Source organism: Myotis myotis, unplaced genomic scaffold (assembly GCF_014108235.1).
Source record: "Myotis myotis isolate mMyoMyo1 unplaced genomic scaffold, mMyoMyo1.p scaffold_m19_p_5, whole genome shotgun sequence".
NCBI classification, from domain to species: Eukaryota; Metazoa; Chordata; class Mammalia; order Chiroptera; family Vespertilionidae; genus Myotis; species Myotis myotis.
The window spans coordinates 38,047,096-38,065,984 of NW_023416357.1; the positions used below are offsets into that span (position 1 = coordinate 38,047,096).

Sequence of the window (18,889 nt, forward strand, 5' to 3'; positions counted from 1 at the left end):
ATAAGTGAGTCAGAAAAATCTAAGAACCATAGGATTTCACTCATATGTGGGATATAAAACTGAAGCTCATCAGTGGTTACCAGAAGGAAGGTGGTGGGGGCATAGTAAAGGGTAAAAGGGGCCAAATATATGGCAATGAAAGATGATTTGACTTTGGGTGGTGAGCACATAATACAATATACAGATCAGGTATAGAAATGGATATTTGAAACCCATGTGATCTTATTAACCAATGTCACCCCAATGAATTTAAAAAAAGAAAAAATAAATAAAAACAAAAAGAAATAACCCTGTATATGTATAATGAAAAGAAAAAGAAAGAAAAACCACCCTCTTGCTGTCTTCTAAATCTACTTCCAATTCACTACTTCTATCAATGGACTAGCCATTTTCTCATTAACTGAGGTTCAATTTTCAGTTCATTTTTTTTCTTTTTAATACTTTATTGATTTTTTACAGAGAGGAAGGGAGAGGGATAGTTAGAAACATCGATGAGAGAGAAACATCGATCAGCTGCCTCCTGCACGCCCCCTACTGGGGATGTGCCCGCAGCCAAGGTACATGACCTTGACCGGAATCGAACCCAGGACCCTTGAGTTCGCAGGCCGACGCTCTATCCACTGAGCCAAACCAGTCAGGGCTTCAGTTCATTTTTGACCCTCCTGTTTTCTATCTTTATTTTATATTCAACCCATCATTAATCCTGTTGATGCTAGTTTGAACTGTGAAACCTAAAACTATGACACTTCTAAAACAAAACACAGGAGAAAAATCCTTGTGGTGCTGGATTAGGCAAAAACTTCTTTGTTGACATCACAATCCATTAAAAAAAAATTGACAAATTGTACTTCCATAAAAAATAAAAACTGCTTTGAAAAACACTGTTAACTGAATAAAAAGACATGACTATAAGAAAAAGAATTACCAAAACTCAGTAAGAAAACAAGCACTCAACAATTAAAAAAGGCAAAAGATTTATATGGATACTCCATCAATGGAGGTATATGGATGGCAGACAAGCACATGAAAAAAATGCTCAACATTATTAGTCATTAGGCAAATGAAATTAAAATCACAAGGAGATACCACTAAACTCTATTAGCATGGCTAAATGTGTTGGCGAAAATGTGGAGGAATTGGAATTGTTGTTGGGACTGTAAAGTAGTACAATCACTCCAGCCATTCCACTCCTAGATATTTACCCTCCACCCCAATAAAAACATATGTCCCTACTTGTACATAGATGTTTCTAGCAGCATGGACTGCTATGGACTCCTAGAAGAAGAACCTTCAGGGACTCATTCATCACACTGGAGGAATAAAAAAGAGTAACTATCTAAGGCGTGAGGCCACTCTGGGAAAGGTAGGTGGAATGTGAGAACTAAAGCCAGAAGAAAACCCTTGAAGGTTACTCCTACTGCCCTTCATGTCTTCCACGGCCAGGCTCCAGGATGAAATGAGACCAGTGGGGAGAGAAGTACAAAGTCTAAAGGCTTAGAGGCTGAGGGTTCTCATCCTAACTCTCATCACAAAGCTCCAAGGAGTCTTTGACAAGGCGTGGATAATACCCGACATTCAGCTATTCTCTAATGCACATTAACAATAAGAACCTCTCCCAGGCCCCAGGTAAGATCAGCAACTAAGTACTAAATAAAGCACTTGGCAATATTAAACTTTCCAAAAAATGCTCTAAGAGTCATTTACCTCCCCCAGGCTCTTATGCTTTTCTTAATAATGTTCAAACATAATGAGCCCTGGCAATATGCTAATAGAAAAAAATTTCATTTCCTCTTATTGCTATAACACACAATCTCTGTCCTCAAAGGAAAATTACTACTGCTTAAACTCATGAATGTTGTTCCGTCCTAATAAATCCCTTCTTCCTATCTTTCTAGTTAGACATGAGTTCTTATAACATAGGCCCGGTGTGGTACACTTGCCTTCTAAGGAAGCATCAGAATGTTTTTGCTTATTGAAAAATGAAGCTATTTTGGTCCTTCCTTTTTAGGCTGGCTGCCAACCAGGACCTGGAGACATGCAGGCTGCCATCTGCCTCACCCCAGCTGTTCCTGACCTGCCATCCGTCCCCAAGCAGGGATGCCTCATATCTGCCAGGTCAGTTAAGCAACTGATGAAAGATGCCTGAGGCCCAAGTACAGTGTAGATGAATGTACTGGCAGCACACATCCTGCAACGCAACCTTGACTTCCTCTCATTAATGGGTGGCATGCTACTCTCCATGACAACACAGAGCTGTATTCTGAGAAAAACAGACCTCATGGAGCTCAGCAACCATCTTTTCTTATTGCATGACAATTAATTCAGCTAAAAACCAAAAGGTTACTCAAAAAAAAAAAAAAGTTACATTTTTAAAAATATATTTTATTGATTTTTTACAGAGAGGAAGGGAGAGAGATAGAGAGTTAGAAACATCGATCAGCTGCCTCCTGCACATCTCCTACTGGGGATGTGCCCGCAACCCAGGTACATGCCCTTGACCGGAATCGAACCTGGGACCTTTCAGTCCGCAAGCTGACGCTCTATCCACTGAGCCAAACCGGTTTCGGCAAAAAGTTACATTTTTAAAATAGAATGTTATATCTGTTTCTATCACTGATCCTTCAGGAATGGCCATTATATTGCAGATAAAATTATGGGTCCTGATTACTGATGCTCTGATAGTAAGAGGAACACATTTAATTTCATGCATCTCTAAACTGCCATAGTCCCAAAATGATTTGAAAGTATAAATAAGCCTTTAAAATGTAATTTGCAAGCATTCTCGGTGAAGAGAAGGATACCACAAGAAAAGAAGGAATTTTTATGGCTTGAGTTTGCATTCTCTTGGTGCAATAATCAAATACTCTTATAGGATTTGTTAAAGCTTGTTATAACCATAAACATAATGGCTTTTCTTGATGCTACATTTTACTGATGACATGCAGTTTTATCTCCTGAAAAGGGAGACACAGAGCCTGCCTTAGGGCTCACCTGCCTGCATGTGGGCAGCACACATGGACTTGGGATGTGCTGAGCTCTGAACTACTGAGTAGTAGCTCTGAACATGGACTTCAAGTTGACAGATCCCCAAAGGGGATTTTTGTGGAGAAAAAGCTAAAATCATGGTTCTTAGAAAACAAACAAGAAATGTATGGGATTTCCTCTTATCTCTTAATTTTGATTTTCTTCTGCTCTATCATCCTCTATACTCTGGTCTCCATGAAATCCCTTGCCTCAGTTTCCTTACTTTTTATTATTTATCTATGCAGAAACATGCCTTGTTTATTTCCTACCCTCTTAGTCATATCTATACATATTTTATGAAGTTCCTGGATCAGGTCCTTCTTATCTTGTTTTATTTATTTATTATATTTTTATTCTCTTATTTTAATCATGTTCTCTTTATTTTGTTAATAAAGCCCAACAGTTCTCAGCATGGCTTGTTTTATTTTGTAGCTTTTACATTTTGTTTATTTTACTTTAATTTAGACTTTTTACTGTTTTTAACCATCTTTACTCTTGGTTTATTTTCCCTTTAGATTGTGTAGAGTATTATCAGGTGTTTTTTTCTAAATCGTCAACTGTATAGTTTCTGGTATTAACTGCCTTAATAATCTTTAGTTCATATTATTCTTTTGTTTAAAGGATCATTTCCCTTTTCTTGGTGTCTGTTTCCATGCTTTATTTGTAAGCGGCAGGACAGAAGTTGATCATAGATTTGTGGGTCCCCCAAAACAGCACAGCCAAAACAGGGATGATTAGATATTTATTCTCCCTCCTGCGGTCTAGTGAGCGGCCTTTCTAACTCTCCTTAGAAGATCCCTGGGACTCTTACATGTTGAAGCCCCTAAACTTTGAAACCTGTGTACTTCAGGAGATTCAAAGGCTGATCGTCTGTCATGGGGTGACAGGATAACAAGCTGGCATCTGCCAGCAGTATCCTGAATTGTTGAAACTTGGAGCTGCTGACCTGTGCACCTCATATACAATGGCAGAGGCTCAATCAGCTCTCCATGGGTCCCTCGAGGTTTCCAAACCTCTTTGGCGCTAATGCTCTTTACATAACCATTGTGGATATTTGATCGCTGGAAGGTGAGGTGACGTAGCAGTTGCACTCTGCATGCAGTGCCTGTCTCTACAGGCTGAGGCAGGGAAAGAGCTGCGCTAATGATAGAGGTAGCAGCCAAAAGTCCTGCTGTGGGCCTTCCCTTCAAGATGGTACTGCCTAGAGCAGCGGTGGGCAAACTACGGCCCGCGGGCCGTATCCGGCCCGTTTGAAATGAATAAAACTAAAAAAAAAAAAGACCGTACCCTTTTATGTAATGATGTCTACTTTGAATTTATATTAGTTCACACAAACACTCCATCCATGCCTTTGTTCCGGCCCTCCGGTCCAGTTTAAGAACCCATTGTGGCCCTCGAGTCAAAAAGTTTGCCCACCCCTGGCCTAGAGAATGAGAAATCCTTAAGGCAGATCAGCAAAAAGCTATTAGTTGTAGGATTAGGAAAGTGCTTTTATATTTCCTCACCCTAGTCCTGTGATTTTAAGTTGACTCTGAGGTGTATAAAGTCATCCCGTGTAGGGATGGATGTTGGCATCACAACGATTCATGCTGAAAACCCAACAGGTAGAAATACTACAGGCCCTTGGTGTCTTCAGGATTAACACTCCTAATTTCAATCAATGGAGATAAACCCCAAGAGTTCATAACTGTAACTTTATCTACATTTGGATACAACTTTATAGAGTTACACTTAGTCTCATATATATATAACAGTCATCTTAACACATTGCGTACCGCATAGAAATCTCTAAGACATACGCCAGGGACCGCACATTTTTGGGCAAACTGCACATTATTTAAATCATCATAATGCACTTTAAGTGTTGTTTTTCAATAATTATAACATTTTTGTTTACAAAAACAATTAAACAATTAAAGTTCCTGGTACTTTTTTAATGTATGGTACTGCGTAAAACATTTTCCTCTATGAAGAGGGACCAAACAAAATTTACATAAGTATCTAGACTCGCTCCTTTTTCCATGGGCATGAAAAATGAGAACACTCGTGAGCGGTCCTTAACAGATGGCGCGCGAAGCACGAGAAAACTCCTGTGCGGTACAAAATGTGTTAAGAAGTCATAAAAATGTTTCTTTCTTAAAAAAAATAAGCTTAAAAAGAGAGGGAATTTTCTTAGTAATGGAAGGGAAGAGAAAGAACAGAAATGAAAAAGTGATGTCATAATTAGAACATTGTTTTAATTAAGCAAAGGATAGGATGACAAACAGTGGCTCAGATTTAAGATAGACAAAAGTCTTCTGTATGACTTATATGAAAAGAGGAAATAGAGATTTTATGAAACTTTTAGTAATACTCCAGACCACATAAAACTGGGTACCATGTGAAGACGTAATCATGGAAGATCTTAAAAGTAGGACAAATTTCTCAGTTAAACTTCAATGTATAAGGACAGGAACAAGGTCACATTTATTCATCACTGCATGTATGTCCAGCACTTTGGACAGAGACTGGGCACCCACTAAGACAGTGATGGCGAACCTTTTGAGCTCGGCGTGTCAGCATTTTGAAAAACCCTAACTTAACTCTGGTGCCGTGTCACATATAGAAATTTTTTGATATTTGCAACCACAGTAAAACAAAGACTTATATTTTTGATATTTATTTTATATATTTAAATGCCATTTAACAAAGAAAAATCAACCAAAAAAAGTGAGTTCGCGTGTCACCTCTGACATGCGTGTCATAGGTTCGCCATCACTGCACTAAGACGTGCTCAGTAAATACTTGTTGAATGGTGAATCACTGAAATCAGTTATATGTTACAGACATACTTTGGGAGAGAAGAAAATTTGAGACATATTCCTTTTAAGACTATGGCACTGTGTCCTATGGGATGGATTTCTAATTTTTTCTATTTAGAAGTTGAAACTATTTTCTACATTTTGTCATAAGCAAAGCAAAAGGATGAGAACTGGGCAGATGCCAGCCCAAATACACCTTTCACCACAGGCAAAAATAACTATCCAAGGAGCCCCACAGGCCAAGAACCACTAAAGGAAGACAGAACTTGCTGTCCTCACAGCATTCATTTATGTTTATCTTTTTTCTTTTTAAATATATTTTTATTGATTTTGGAGAGGAAGGGAGAGGGGGAGAGGGATAGAGAGAGAGAAACATCAATGATGAGAGAGAATCATTGATCGGCTGCCTCCTGCACATCCCCTACTGGGGATCAAGCCCATAACCCAGGCATGTGCCCTGACCAGGAATCAAACTGGTGACCTACTGTTTCATAGGTTGACTCTCAATCACTGAGCCACGCCAGCCAGGCTATTTATATTTATCTTAATAAAGGGTAGGAAGGCACTTGCAATTATGATTTCAGGACCTATAATTTAAACTCAGGACATAGTTAAAGGCAATCTTAGATTTAAAATAAAGGTTTTTATAGTGTAGAATCTAACCTACATGAGATTTACATTTAAACTGAAAACACCAAAAAGGTGGTAGAATTCACCCAACTCAGAAGGAAAAAAAAGAAGCCTCATTACTATTTTTAAAAGCAAGTAAAAGAAAATTGAATACATGTTCATAAAAGCTTTTAAAAATGCACCCAGATAAAAATAACTGAAACTTTCTTAAAACAAATTAAGATCAAATGGGAATTCTAATGTAATACTTACTGGAAACACTTTATATTTCAATCTGAGGCTATTTTTGAAACCCAGGAATTGGAACAAATCATAAATCAGATTTTTGAAACCACAACAAGAAAAAAGTATAAAAAGTTAGTTGTAAGGTACCATTCTGACAGATGTTTGATAGGTGGAACATCAACTATAAGGATAAGTCATAATTTATTTGGCCAATTATTTAATGAGCTTTAGGTCACTGTGGTCTTCTGCTGCTATAGATGGTGCTGCACTGAACAAGCTTCTTTGTACACATGCGTGAGTATATCTGTATACAGTTCACAGTGCAGTTGCTTACTGCTAAGAAAAAGAATGAAGTTAATTGTGGTGATGTGGAAAATTTTTTAAAAATATGGTATTAATTAATAGTAGAGGCCAAATAGTGCATAGAGTATATTTTGCAGTGAATAAAAAAAGAGAAGAGATAAATATATAATTTTTCATCTCTCAGATTAAGAAAAAAAATCCCAAAGTGTGAAAATACTCCTATTGGCCAAGTTGTAAAACAGGCCTGTCTCATACACTGCTGGTGAGAATGTAAACTGATAAAACCTCCAAAGGAAACAATTTGGAAACGGCTATTGAAATTACAAATGTAAACACTTATGAGAATTATGTGCAAAATTACATAAGTATAAGGTTATTTTTACATTATATATAATATAAAAAGAGAGAGAGTGCTCAATCTAAAGATCCATCAATAGGGAAGTGGTTTAAATGATATAATCATAGTATGGAATATCATACAAATATAAAAAATGAAAAAGCTCTCTATATACTGATAGGAAAAGATCTCCAAAACAGAAATATTAACAGCAAGATGTTGAACAGTATATATAATACATACCACCTTTTGTGTCAAAAAGAGGTGTGAAATAGGAGAGTATATAGCCCAATGAAACGGAAAACTTACTTGTAAAGGTAATATTCTGCATGATCTATCTCTTCTCGAGATGAAATGTTGTCCACAAACTAAGACAAAAATAGAAACCTTTGAATGAATACAAATTATGCCCTATATTGGACTTAATTCACATACCGACCTTAAAAAAGATAAAACATTCATTTTATTGAAACCTCTCTGTGCTAATGCAATAAAAAAATACACCATGTCTTCTCTTTTTCTTTGTATAGAACTACCTTGATCAGAAAAACTGGAAATCAAACATGAACCTTGCTCAGAACAAGAGACCACTCCTCTTTATACTATACTATACTATACTATACTATACTATACTATACTATACTATACTATACTATACTATACTATACTATTCTATACTATACTATACTATACTATACTATAATTTATAATTAGTCATTGATATTCCCCTTTATCTTTAAACTCTAATATTTTCTATGTTCTGAGTACCAAATACATGGGAACACATATCTGAAAGGTTAAAGACTCTAATGGCTAAAAAAATATGCTCAAGAGATGAAAATCTAAATTTAGAGAACTCAATCTTGGAACCATTTTTCTTACTCTGACTTAAGTTCTGCTATGGAACAGCCAACCAACAAAGTCTCCTTTTGAACCATAAAAATCTATGAGTATGCTCTTTAATTCTAAACTAAATAAGGAAACAGAAAGAGCTATTCCAAGGATAGATTCTACCCTAAAGTAGAGACTCAGAGGCAAAGAGATGGAGTAGAAGACATGTGAATATAATTAAAACCTCAGAATGAGGGAGAGGAGAATAAGAAGGGGGAGAGTTTCTCAAAATGCCTCTGACTTATGGATTTGATTTAGGAATCTCATTAAGGGGCGTATAAACTGGTGCAAACACAGGACTGCAGTTGAGAGCTAGCTCTCCTGACTGCTTGCTGTATGGCATAAACAGATGGCACAGCCCCTCTGGAACTCAGGTGCTCCATCTGCATAAATAGAATGAAGGCACCTGCTTCCAATGGTCTGCAGCTCCAATAAGAAAATGGATGCGAAAGTTTTTAAAATTCTGCAATGCTGCCTAAACAAATACCAGGTATTATGGCAACAGAGATTTTATCCTTCATGAACCAATGACCTCTCTGTTACCCTTCAATCTGAACATTATGAGTCTATAAAATTTGTTACGACCTAGTTAAGCTCTTCCCCTACTAAAAGGAGAACATCAAGAGACAAAAAGAAAGAACCCAGACTAAAAATAATGATAGTTTCTTTCTTTTTCCTCTTCTAGATTTAACAGTAACCTTGAATTTTATGGTGCTATTAATCTCTACAAAGAGCTTTCACAACTAAAAGCTCATTTTAGCATCACATCAGCCCTGCAAGGAAAATACTATTGTCCTCAGATTGAAAATGAGGAAAATGAGAGGGGCCCAATTGCCCAATGTCACAAAGTTAATTCACGATAAAGACAAAATCAGTTATTATTTGAAGGAAAAGAACTTTGGTGTCACAGAGAACTGGGTTTGAAGCCCAATTTTTCCACTTATGACCTGTGTGAACTTGAGAAATTTATCAACATGAGTCTTGCATGTAAAATGGAGATAATAATGCTTCTTTCTTATGGCCACTGTAAGAATTAATATATAAGATAATATATGTGAAGAAACTAATACAATAGATGGCATAGAAAGTGTTCAGTAATGGTTACTATCAATTACTATTCCTGGTTCCTAGCCTAATATTATTCTCTCCTCCACTGCCTGCAGCAGTTTAACATGGACATTAATATACATTCTTTTACAGACTTTCTCAGCTACCAAAAATACTTCCAATACTAACAAGTAAATACTATTCCTCTGATGGGTGTATCAACTAAAAAAAAAATCATGATATTATACAACAGAATACCATATCCTGGAAAAATAAAATAAATCAGATACATAACAATGACCACTAACATCAGAGCCTGATACATTTATTAGCTTTTATTTCAGTCAAAGAAATTTGCTACTTCACCATAAAATATCTATTAGTAACCACAAAAACATCCCATACTCTGGAAAAATATTTCCTATGAAAGATCTTCTTTATTTACACAGCCTCATCCATATAAAAAGCCTTTCTTGATTTCTTCTACTTTTTTCTTTGAAAATATATATATTTAAGTTTTCTTACCCGTGATATTGTTAAAGAACTAACAGGCAACTTTTTCTCGTATGTTTTATCCATTAAAGATGCCAGATCAGCTGTGAAGACAAAGAAGAAAAAAGAACCTGTTAAATATACATATTTCTTATGGAAAACCTAACAGATACAACTCCTGCCATCGTTATGAAACCAAGATTAAAACAGATGCACTTTCTTGCTATTTTTAGAAATTAAAGAGGATAACAAATATTAGAAATATTTAAAAATGATTTATGTAAACACAAAGGACACGCTCTCCCCCCCTCCCTCCAAAAGAAAAAAATAAATAAATAAAAATGATTTATGTAATTGCAGCAGGGTTATTTTTAAAATGATGGCATATATTTAGTTTTTTAAAAATGCATCAATAAAGTTGCTCTGAAAGGAGGCACAAGAAAGTATTATTGACAAACTCCAGGGAAAGAATTAGATGGTAAGAGGCCAAGGGAAGAAGACTCTTCACTGTTTACATTTATTCCTTTTGCATTTTGAACCAGGTAAATATATTAGCTATTAAAATTTTTTAAATTGGAATTTATCAAATAACTTTTATACATTCCCTGAACAAATCAGAGAAGGTACCCTGGCTATACTTAATGATTTTCAGCCTGAATTACTCCTATTCCAGTTTCTTTTAGTAGAACATCCACATGGCTACTTGGTATTCCTGAGATTACACTGTTATTTCAGAGTCTAAAAATATCTGAAATCCTAGGCAACATAAATCTCCAAATTCATTATTTCATGTCTTCTCATATGTATAGTATGGGTCTTATTTTTGTGAGTATAAAACAGAAGCAATCAAAAGAGAACCTCATCCTCCTACCATCAAGTCACCAGGCTATCAGCATCTGTGCCCATTTACTCTGCACCCCCCCCCCCCCCTTTTTTTTTTTACAAAGGGCAAACTTTATTAAACAACCAACCAAACAAAAAAATCCACACATCTCCCTCATCTCTCCTTCCTGCTACTTGTTTGCTCTGCTCCTCTCAGCAGCAAGACAACCGAAGAGTCATACCTAGTACAACTGTGACTACTTCCTTAATTCTACTCTCACTTGATCTCTCTCAAATCAGATTTTGGTTTCCATCATTCCACTAACACCAATGACAACCTCCACATAGTTAAACCCAGTGGTTAATTCTTCATTCTCATCTTCTTACCTGACTGCTCATGAGCATTTAATATAGTTGACCTTCATGAAATACTCTTTTCTCTCTCTCTTGGGTTCCTTTGCAGGTTCTTTGCCTCTTCTTGACTCCTAAATGTCTAAACAGTAGACTCTTCTCTTCACCACACTCTCTGACAGCCCAAATCATCATCTACAGATGACTGACTCCACACTTGTATGTTTACCTGATTCCTGCCTGTAACTCCAGACTTGTATTTCCAACTGCAAAGGTGACATCTCCATTTGAGTGTCTAATAGGTATCTAAACATTACATGTCCTCTTTATTCTGCAGCCTTCCACTCCAAACCTGCTTTTCCCCCAAGTCTTTCCCATCTCAGTAAATGACCACTACATTCACTGGCTTTCTCAGGCCAAAAATCCAGGTGTCATTTTTGACCTCACTGTTTTAACCAACTCTCAGCAACTCTTATAGGCTCTAGATTTTTGAAATACAAATATATATATTTCTTACCACTATCACTGCTAAGCCACCAATATCTCTCACCTCCTGACTACTCACCTTAACCCCCACACTTACAATTTAATCTCTACACAGCCTTTTAAAAGATAAATCACATCCTGTCATTCTCTTCCCTCAACCAACAGCATTCTATCACACTTAGAATAAAATCCAAAATATTTCCTATGACTTGCAAATGCCTACATAGCTGGTCTGTGTTTTTATCTATTTATTTTTCCTCTTTTTTTACATTTATAAGTAAAATCCATGAAGGCAAGGCTTTAACTCATGACAAATTCTCAGTCTCTAGAACATTTCCATAAAAGGTACTCAATAAATACCTAAAGAAATGGGTAAAAGGAAGGGGGTGACAGAGGGAAGGAGGGAGAAAAGAATGGAGAGGAGAGAGGAAAGGAGAAAAAAATAACTGGATTTCCAAGGCTATTTTTTATTTATTTTTTCTCCCTAGTGGAAGAAATCAGTATCAAGTAATAAGGAGACAGAGGTAAACAACTGACAAGTATTTGTTGAAGACCTAATGCAGTGCATTTAACCAATTTTTCCTCTGTTCTTTCTTGGAGGTAACGGTCTCAGTGATTCAGTAGCTGCTGGGGAAAGCAACTTTGCAAATCCCCTAAACCTAATATGATGTAAAAGTAATTAGCTTTTCTCACAACTGTCTTGAAAGGATTGACACCAGGTGACTCAAGAATGGTATAGAGACCCCCCTACACACATACATAAGGATATCCCTAAAACCTCTTCACACTAAGGCAAACTAATATTGTTAAAACTACCTGCTCACAGAATGATATTAAACAACACCCATGATACCAAATCTTTATAATCTCTTCATAATAGAGGCCCTTGTGTTGAGATGACAGGCATTAAAACCAATTACCTCAAATTTAAACTTTAAAAAAGCAGGATCAGGGTCTACTGGCCTAATTACAATGGCCTCCATTTCCTCGTGGGTTTCACAGAGCGCACAATGTAGAACTGAACATTGGATTAGGTTGGCTTCTGTAGTGTGGTAACTCAAGATTCTACTCTAATCCTTCACATCCAGACATCTTCGGCCAAGTGAAATCAGGGCTGGGGCCTCCAAAAGGGCAACAGCTGCTGGCCCAGCATCTGATGAATAACATTTGCATACTGCAAGTCAGAGAGAGGTTTGCTGCTAAATATAATGTGTGACCAATCACCTACTATGATAGTGCTGGCGTGATGAATGAGGCAGAAAACTGCATAGAGCAGGGATGGCCAGGAAAGCTGGGCAGCTGAGGCCTGCAGAGGGCCAGCACCACAGGTTTCTGGACTATGGGCTTCAATAGCCAAAATCACACTTCACGTGTCACTGAGGGGCCAGCAGATGCTCAGATTTTGTTCAAAGGGATGTGCTAAAAAAGATGCTTTCTTGCCTGTCACTCAGGGTCTCAGGAAATACATTAACAAAGACTATGTGGAAAATGGATCTGAAAAATACTTTATTTAACAAAACTGTACAGATAATGTGGAAGTATGCCCAGAAAATGACATGTAAACTCGTATTAAAATAGCCTTCTTGTTTGAAGAAAACAATACCCTTGATGATCTGAGTACATACACATCGAGGACCCTACACTACTCCAAATATAGGCTTGTACTGGTTCATAAACCCGGTTGAGGACATGAATCATCTGAGGGGCTTTAAAACTTCAGATTCCTAACCTCACACCTAGAGGGTAATTCTAATTCTGTAGGTTTGAGGTGACATCAGAGGAATTCAATTTTTTAAACAAAGCCCCAGGAGATTGTGATGCAGCTTCTTGGGACTAAAGTGGGTTATATTTGAAAATTACCATGGGGGGGGGGGGGGGGGCCGGAATATAAAATAAGTCTTGATTGCTCCTCCTAAGCTTGAAGAATATATTAAACTAAATCTTGTTTCTGGAATAAGGTGGACTAAATATGCCTTAAAATATTCCTCCTACTATAAAAGCAAAATATTTTGAAAAATTTTCAAACATGACTGAGCTTGGTTGTACAATACTGTACATGTTAAAGGGTTTTTCTTTATGGTATGTGAACACATCTCAATAAAGCTGTTATTAAAATATATATGACTGAGCTTTCAAGAAGGTAGATGTAATTGTCAGAGGCCACAGGCAAGATGGGAGCACAAACCTTGAGTGTTTAAGGGAGCACTGATGGTAGCAGTCACCTGAGAGGATCTGCAGGTTCCCAGTGACACAGCTTTGGTTTTGATGTCTTATGGGAGACAGAGGATATAATCAAGGCCTTTATAAGAAGACAAACTGGTTCAGAGAGCCCCAGGTAAAGCCAGGACCAGCTAGGGCTACACTTGCAGTGAAAAGGTGAATTAATTAGAAAATAATACGCCATGCAAAGATAAACAGCAGGGATGCTGTACCTGAGGATTCTAAACTAGTCTGCCCTCACACCTTTGAGGCCCTAATTTGCACACTTATGTTATACAAGATATACCAACCTGAGAACTTTGTTTAAAGTGGTCTAAAGAGTTGGTTTTATTGCATAAAATTCTAGAAAATGCAAACTAATCTGTAATGACAGAAAGCATATCAGCGGTTACCTGGGAATTTAGGAAGGTGGGCAGAAGAGGCAGGAAAGAAGGATTGCAAAGGTATAGAGAAAACTTGGTGGTGGTTGGTAGGGGAACACAATGCTCATTATTTAGATTGTGGTGATGAGTTCATCACCATATACAAATGTACATATGTCAAAACTTAACAAATTGTACACTTTAAGTATGTGCAGTTTATTTGTGTAAAGAATACCTCAACAAAGGTGTAAAAAAAACCCTGCAATATGATGAGTAAATTAGAGCAGGTTAGACATAGGTAAGGTAAGAATTAGTGAACTGAAAGATCTAAAAGAAATTACATAGCATGCACAAAGACAGGTAAAGATGAAAAGTATAAAAGAGAAAATAGGAAATAAAATAAGGCCTAAACTACATTTAATTGAATTTCTAAAAGAAGTTAAATAAAGAGAATGGGGAGAGGTAATACATGACCAGATAATAGCTAAATAAATTTTAGAACTGATAAAAGAACTGTTTTCAGATTCAAGAAACATGAAATTTCAAATCAATTAAGTAAAATTCCACCCACACCATAATACATTATAGGAAAACTGAAGAATAAGGGGATTTTAAAAGTAGCCAGAAGAAAAAGGTAAGTTATTTACAAAGGAAAAACAACTACACCAATGTGTATTTTCTTAGTAGAAAGGCAGAATAATATGCTAGGTGTAAATACCCTCAACAGAGATTCACAAATCTAGTAATTTTATCTTTTAAAATTAAGAGAAAAATAAGATGTTTTTAGACAAACAAAAACTGAGATAATTCATTAGCAGCAAACACTGACAAAAGGAACTTCTTAGAGGTTGTATTTTTTTAGAAGATAGAAAATGATCCTCTAAAGAAGACTTGAGATGCTAGAATGGTAAGTAAATAAAACTGTTTCAATCCGAGGGAAAACTGACTATGCAAAATAATAATGTCTTACGTGTGTTTTAAAGGATAAAACTTTAATATTAGACAATAACGTTTGGGGTGTGTGTGTGTGTGTGTGTGTGTGCGTGCAATGAGACTGAAAGAGGAGGATGCACACAAATCAGGCCACCTCTAGAACAGCCCAGCCAGCAGATGGTAAATACAGAACTTGGTAAATGAATAGATGTCACAGAGATGCAAATATGGAACTGACAAAGTTAAGAAAGCAGGCTTCACAAAATCTCCATCAGGCTTCAAGAGCAGGATTTGAAAAATTACTGCAATAAGCCAAAGGTCTCCACAGCTGAAATGAAATAGCAAAACTAAAGCTCAGCTAATGGAAGAAATGTCAGTAAGAGATTACCACAGTGCTCAGTTTTGAACTGAATGCAAATGTGTCAGTGGTATAATTCACTTCGGATTTGGAAAGGGAGTTCCTAAAATAAATTAATTCATAAAAAAAACATTAAAAAGGTGCCTTACTTTATGATTACTTATAAACTGGAAAATCAGAAATAAAATATTTAAGTTAGTAGGGCTCAGGAATCCAATTCAGTTTGCTTGACAAGAAATCCAGTGCTTCAATGCAAAGGAAGACTCGATGGTACAACTGCAGGCACTACAGCAATCACTAAGAGCGGAAAGGCAAGAGAATATTGTATGGCTCTAAGCAATGCAGTAATATGGCCTGTTTCTTCATCTCTGAAGGGGAATAACAGCAGCTGCCTTAGGTGGCTGTGAGCATCAAATGGGAGGATGCCTATGAAATGCCTTGCACAGAACCCGGCACACAGCTGGCAGTGAACAGAGATTGTCTTCTGATTTTTATCTGAGGACCTGCACTGCATGATGGCCTGCTTGCCCCCTATACTGCAGGACAGATACACTACACTAAACAGAACTGGTGTGAATCAACACCCCCACGGTAATCAATAACCCTCGTACTGCGAGCTGCGCAGATCTCCACAGCTCTCCCTCCAGGCTAACAGAAAACCACGAATGGGACTGAAGACAGAGGCACCACAGCTGCATGCCTTTCCGAGGGAACCCAGAACGTCTCCTGCACAGCATTCGGCAGGAAGACGAAACCATTTAACACAGATCGCAGACGCAGACGCAGACCCACACCTCTTCCCTCTCCCCCACTCCACTCCTCCCCACGTCCTCCAATGGGGACTCGCGGAGTATGCGGTCCTCCTCGCTCCCCCAATCAGCGAGACCGCACCATATCCCCGCGCCCAATCACAGCGCTCCACATGCTGGCGGGCAGGCCTCCCACACGCGCACGGAGGCTTCCGGAGAGGCTGCGGGCTGCAGAAAAGCTCCACAGGCTGCGCGGCATCTCCGAAGAGCCCGCACTGCCACCTACCGCCCGATCTTCCCAGGCCGCCGCAATCATCAATCACCCGCCCTGCCCGACCACAGCACGCCCTCACTTCTCAGGGCCAAGTACTAGCCCAAACACTCAAATACGAGTTAGGGAAAGCATGTAGTGATAGCACATAGACGCGAAAGCTCGTTTTAATCACATTCTATTAAACAGTAAGGAAAAACATACTGTCTCAAGTGCCTCTTTTCCTTCCAGGCCATTTGAGTTTCAGAATCTCCCACCTTTTACACAGAGGTAAAATCAAGGGGCCTAGGGACCTGTTCATTCCACATATTTCTGGAGCACCTGCTGCATGTCAGGGTCTTAGCTGGGGCAGCCATTACCATCCTCCCTAATTTACAAGTACAGGAACCGAGGTGAAGTGACAGTTTTGGAAAGCTGGAAGATCTGGGGGTCACACCTAGATGTCTGTCTCCCAAACGCAGGCTCTTCATCACATCACACTGCATAACCAAGTGCTGTAAGAAGATAGGGTGAGGGAAATTCTATTCTGACTGGGTAGGATTCAGGATGTACAAAGGGTATTCTAGGCTAGGTGGTATTCAGTAAATGGTAGCTGGTACTGCGTTCCCAAGTATACTATCTTAACAGACAAGGAGACAATTACCCCCATATACTTATTTGTTGCAGATTACTGTGTTCATTTTTTGGCAAAAAATGAACACAGTTTTTACTTATTCAGGAATCCATGAAAACGTTCCCCTAGATTTGTCTCAGAATAACAGACAGCTGACTATACCCCATACCTAGGTGCCAAATATAGTAGACTCATTTACTAACCTCCCTTCATACCTAAGAAAGTGTTAGTAATAGCTTTCCTGAAATTCTTCATTCTCTTCTCTTTACTTCCATAGTCCTTTTCTTTTAATTCACATACAGTACATCAGAACAAGCTTTGCAATATAATTGAGTCCATGTCAAGTTTCATCACTAAAATAGTGGTTTCCAAAAGGAGTATTATTAGCCCTAGAGGACATTTTAGAATATATTGGGGGGGGGGGGGGTTCTGTCAGAATGACAGCCAGGCATTACTGGTACTTAATGGGCAGAATAACAGAAAATTAGGTAACCTACAATGCTGAGACTGTCCAATACATCAAAACATCATCCTTTTTGGGAGCCAGAGTTTTCAGTATGGGAAGGAGATACAAATATGGACTAGACTCGCAGTGGTTCTCAACCTTCTGGCCCTTTAAATACAGTTCCTCATGTTGTGACCCAACCATAAAATTATTTTCATTGCTACTTCATAACTGTAATGTTGCTACTGTTATGAATAGTGAAGTAAATATCTGATATGCAGATGGTCTTAGGCGACCCCTGTGAAAGGGTAGTTCGACCGCCAAAGGGGTCGCGACCCACAGGTTGAGAACCGCTGGACTAGAGGAAGGCAAGGAAGAACCCTGTGGGAATATACTAGAATTGGAAGTATTAGTATGAACGGTGCATGAAATTTATGCGGGGGGAGGGGGGGGGGCGTCCCTCAGCCGGGCCTGTACCCTCTCGTAGTCCAGGAGTCCTTGGGGGATGTCCGACTGCCACAGAGGCAGGAGAGGCTCCAGCCACTGCCACTGCGCTCACCAGCCATGAGCCCAGCTTCTGGCTGAACGGTGCTCCCCCTATAGGAGCACACTGATCACCAGGGCGCAGCTCCTGCACGCTGAGTGGGATGGGGCCAAAACCGGCTCTCCAACATCCCCTGAGGGGTCCCAGATTGTGAGAGGGTGCAGGCCAGGCCGAGGGACCCCACTGGTGCACGATTGGGGCTGGGGAGGGACACGGGGAGGGATGCAGGAAGTTGGCCAGCCGGGGAGTGACCGTGGGAGGGCTCCAGGGTGTGTCTGGTCCATCTGGCTCAGTCCCAATCAGCCAGACCCCAGCAGCAAGCTAACCTATGATCAGAGCATCTGCCCCCTGGTGGTCAGTGCATGTCATAACGAGCGGTTGAGCGGCCTTAGCATATCATTAGCATATTATGCTTTGATTGGTTGAACAGACGACTGGACACTCAGCATATCTGGCTTTTATTATAAAGGATGTATACATATTTTCCACTGAATGGGCCAAGAAGCAAAAATTCCACAATGACAAGAGGATATCTAGTATGCAGATCTTGGCTTCTAATACCATTCCCTTTAAAAGAAACCAGGACTCCTTGGAGAAAGAGTTGATTCCCGAGCCAGAGCAGGAAAGGTACAAGATGAGCTTAGAACATTGAGAGTCAGCTTGAAAGGGCTCCTACTAGCCAAATCTAAGACAGAATGGTAATGAATCATTAAAAAGAAAAACAAGAGAAATCCATAATCCAGAAGACCATATTGATAATGAACAGATAAATATAATTCAAAGGAAGAAATGGGAAAGTAAGAAGGGCTCATGCTCACAGTAGAATACTGAGTACTAACTAGTAAATGTGGAAGTATTATTGGAGTTGGAAAACCATCATTTTTCAATTGTTGTAAAGACTGATTCAGGCAAGATGCCCCAATAGATTCTAAATCTGGGGGAAAACTTTTGCTCAACATGATATTTGCATATTAAAATATCTCTC

The 18,889-nt window shown here is 38.6% G+C and overlaps 1 protein-coding gene across 8 annotated transcripts in view; it reads right to left on the minus strand.

The window, feature by feature from the left end:
* The window catches only part of MRPS27 (mitochondrial ribosomal protein S27), a 79,320-nt gene that overhangs the window by 53,360 nt on the left and 7,071 nt on the right, over window positions 1-18,889 (minus strand). For 5 of the 8 annotated variants that reach the window (XM_036308259.1, XM_036308260.1, XM_036308262.1 and 2 more), the window contains 2 exons: window positions 9,784-9,854; window positions 7,630-7,688 (listed from right to left, as the gene is read on the minus strand). In XM_036308259.1, the coding sequence (XP_036164152.1) occupies window positions 7,630-7,688; window positions 9,784-9,854 (130 nt within the window). Of the gene's footprint in view, window positions 1-7,629; window positions 7,689-9,783; window positions 9,855-13,594; window positions 13,679-18,889 lie in introns of all 8 variants that reach the window. The other 3 variants (XM_036308257.1, XM_036308265.1, XM_036308264.1) reach the window with 1 other exon arrangement.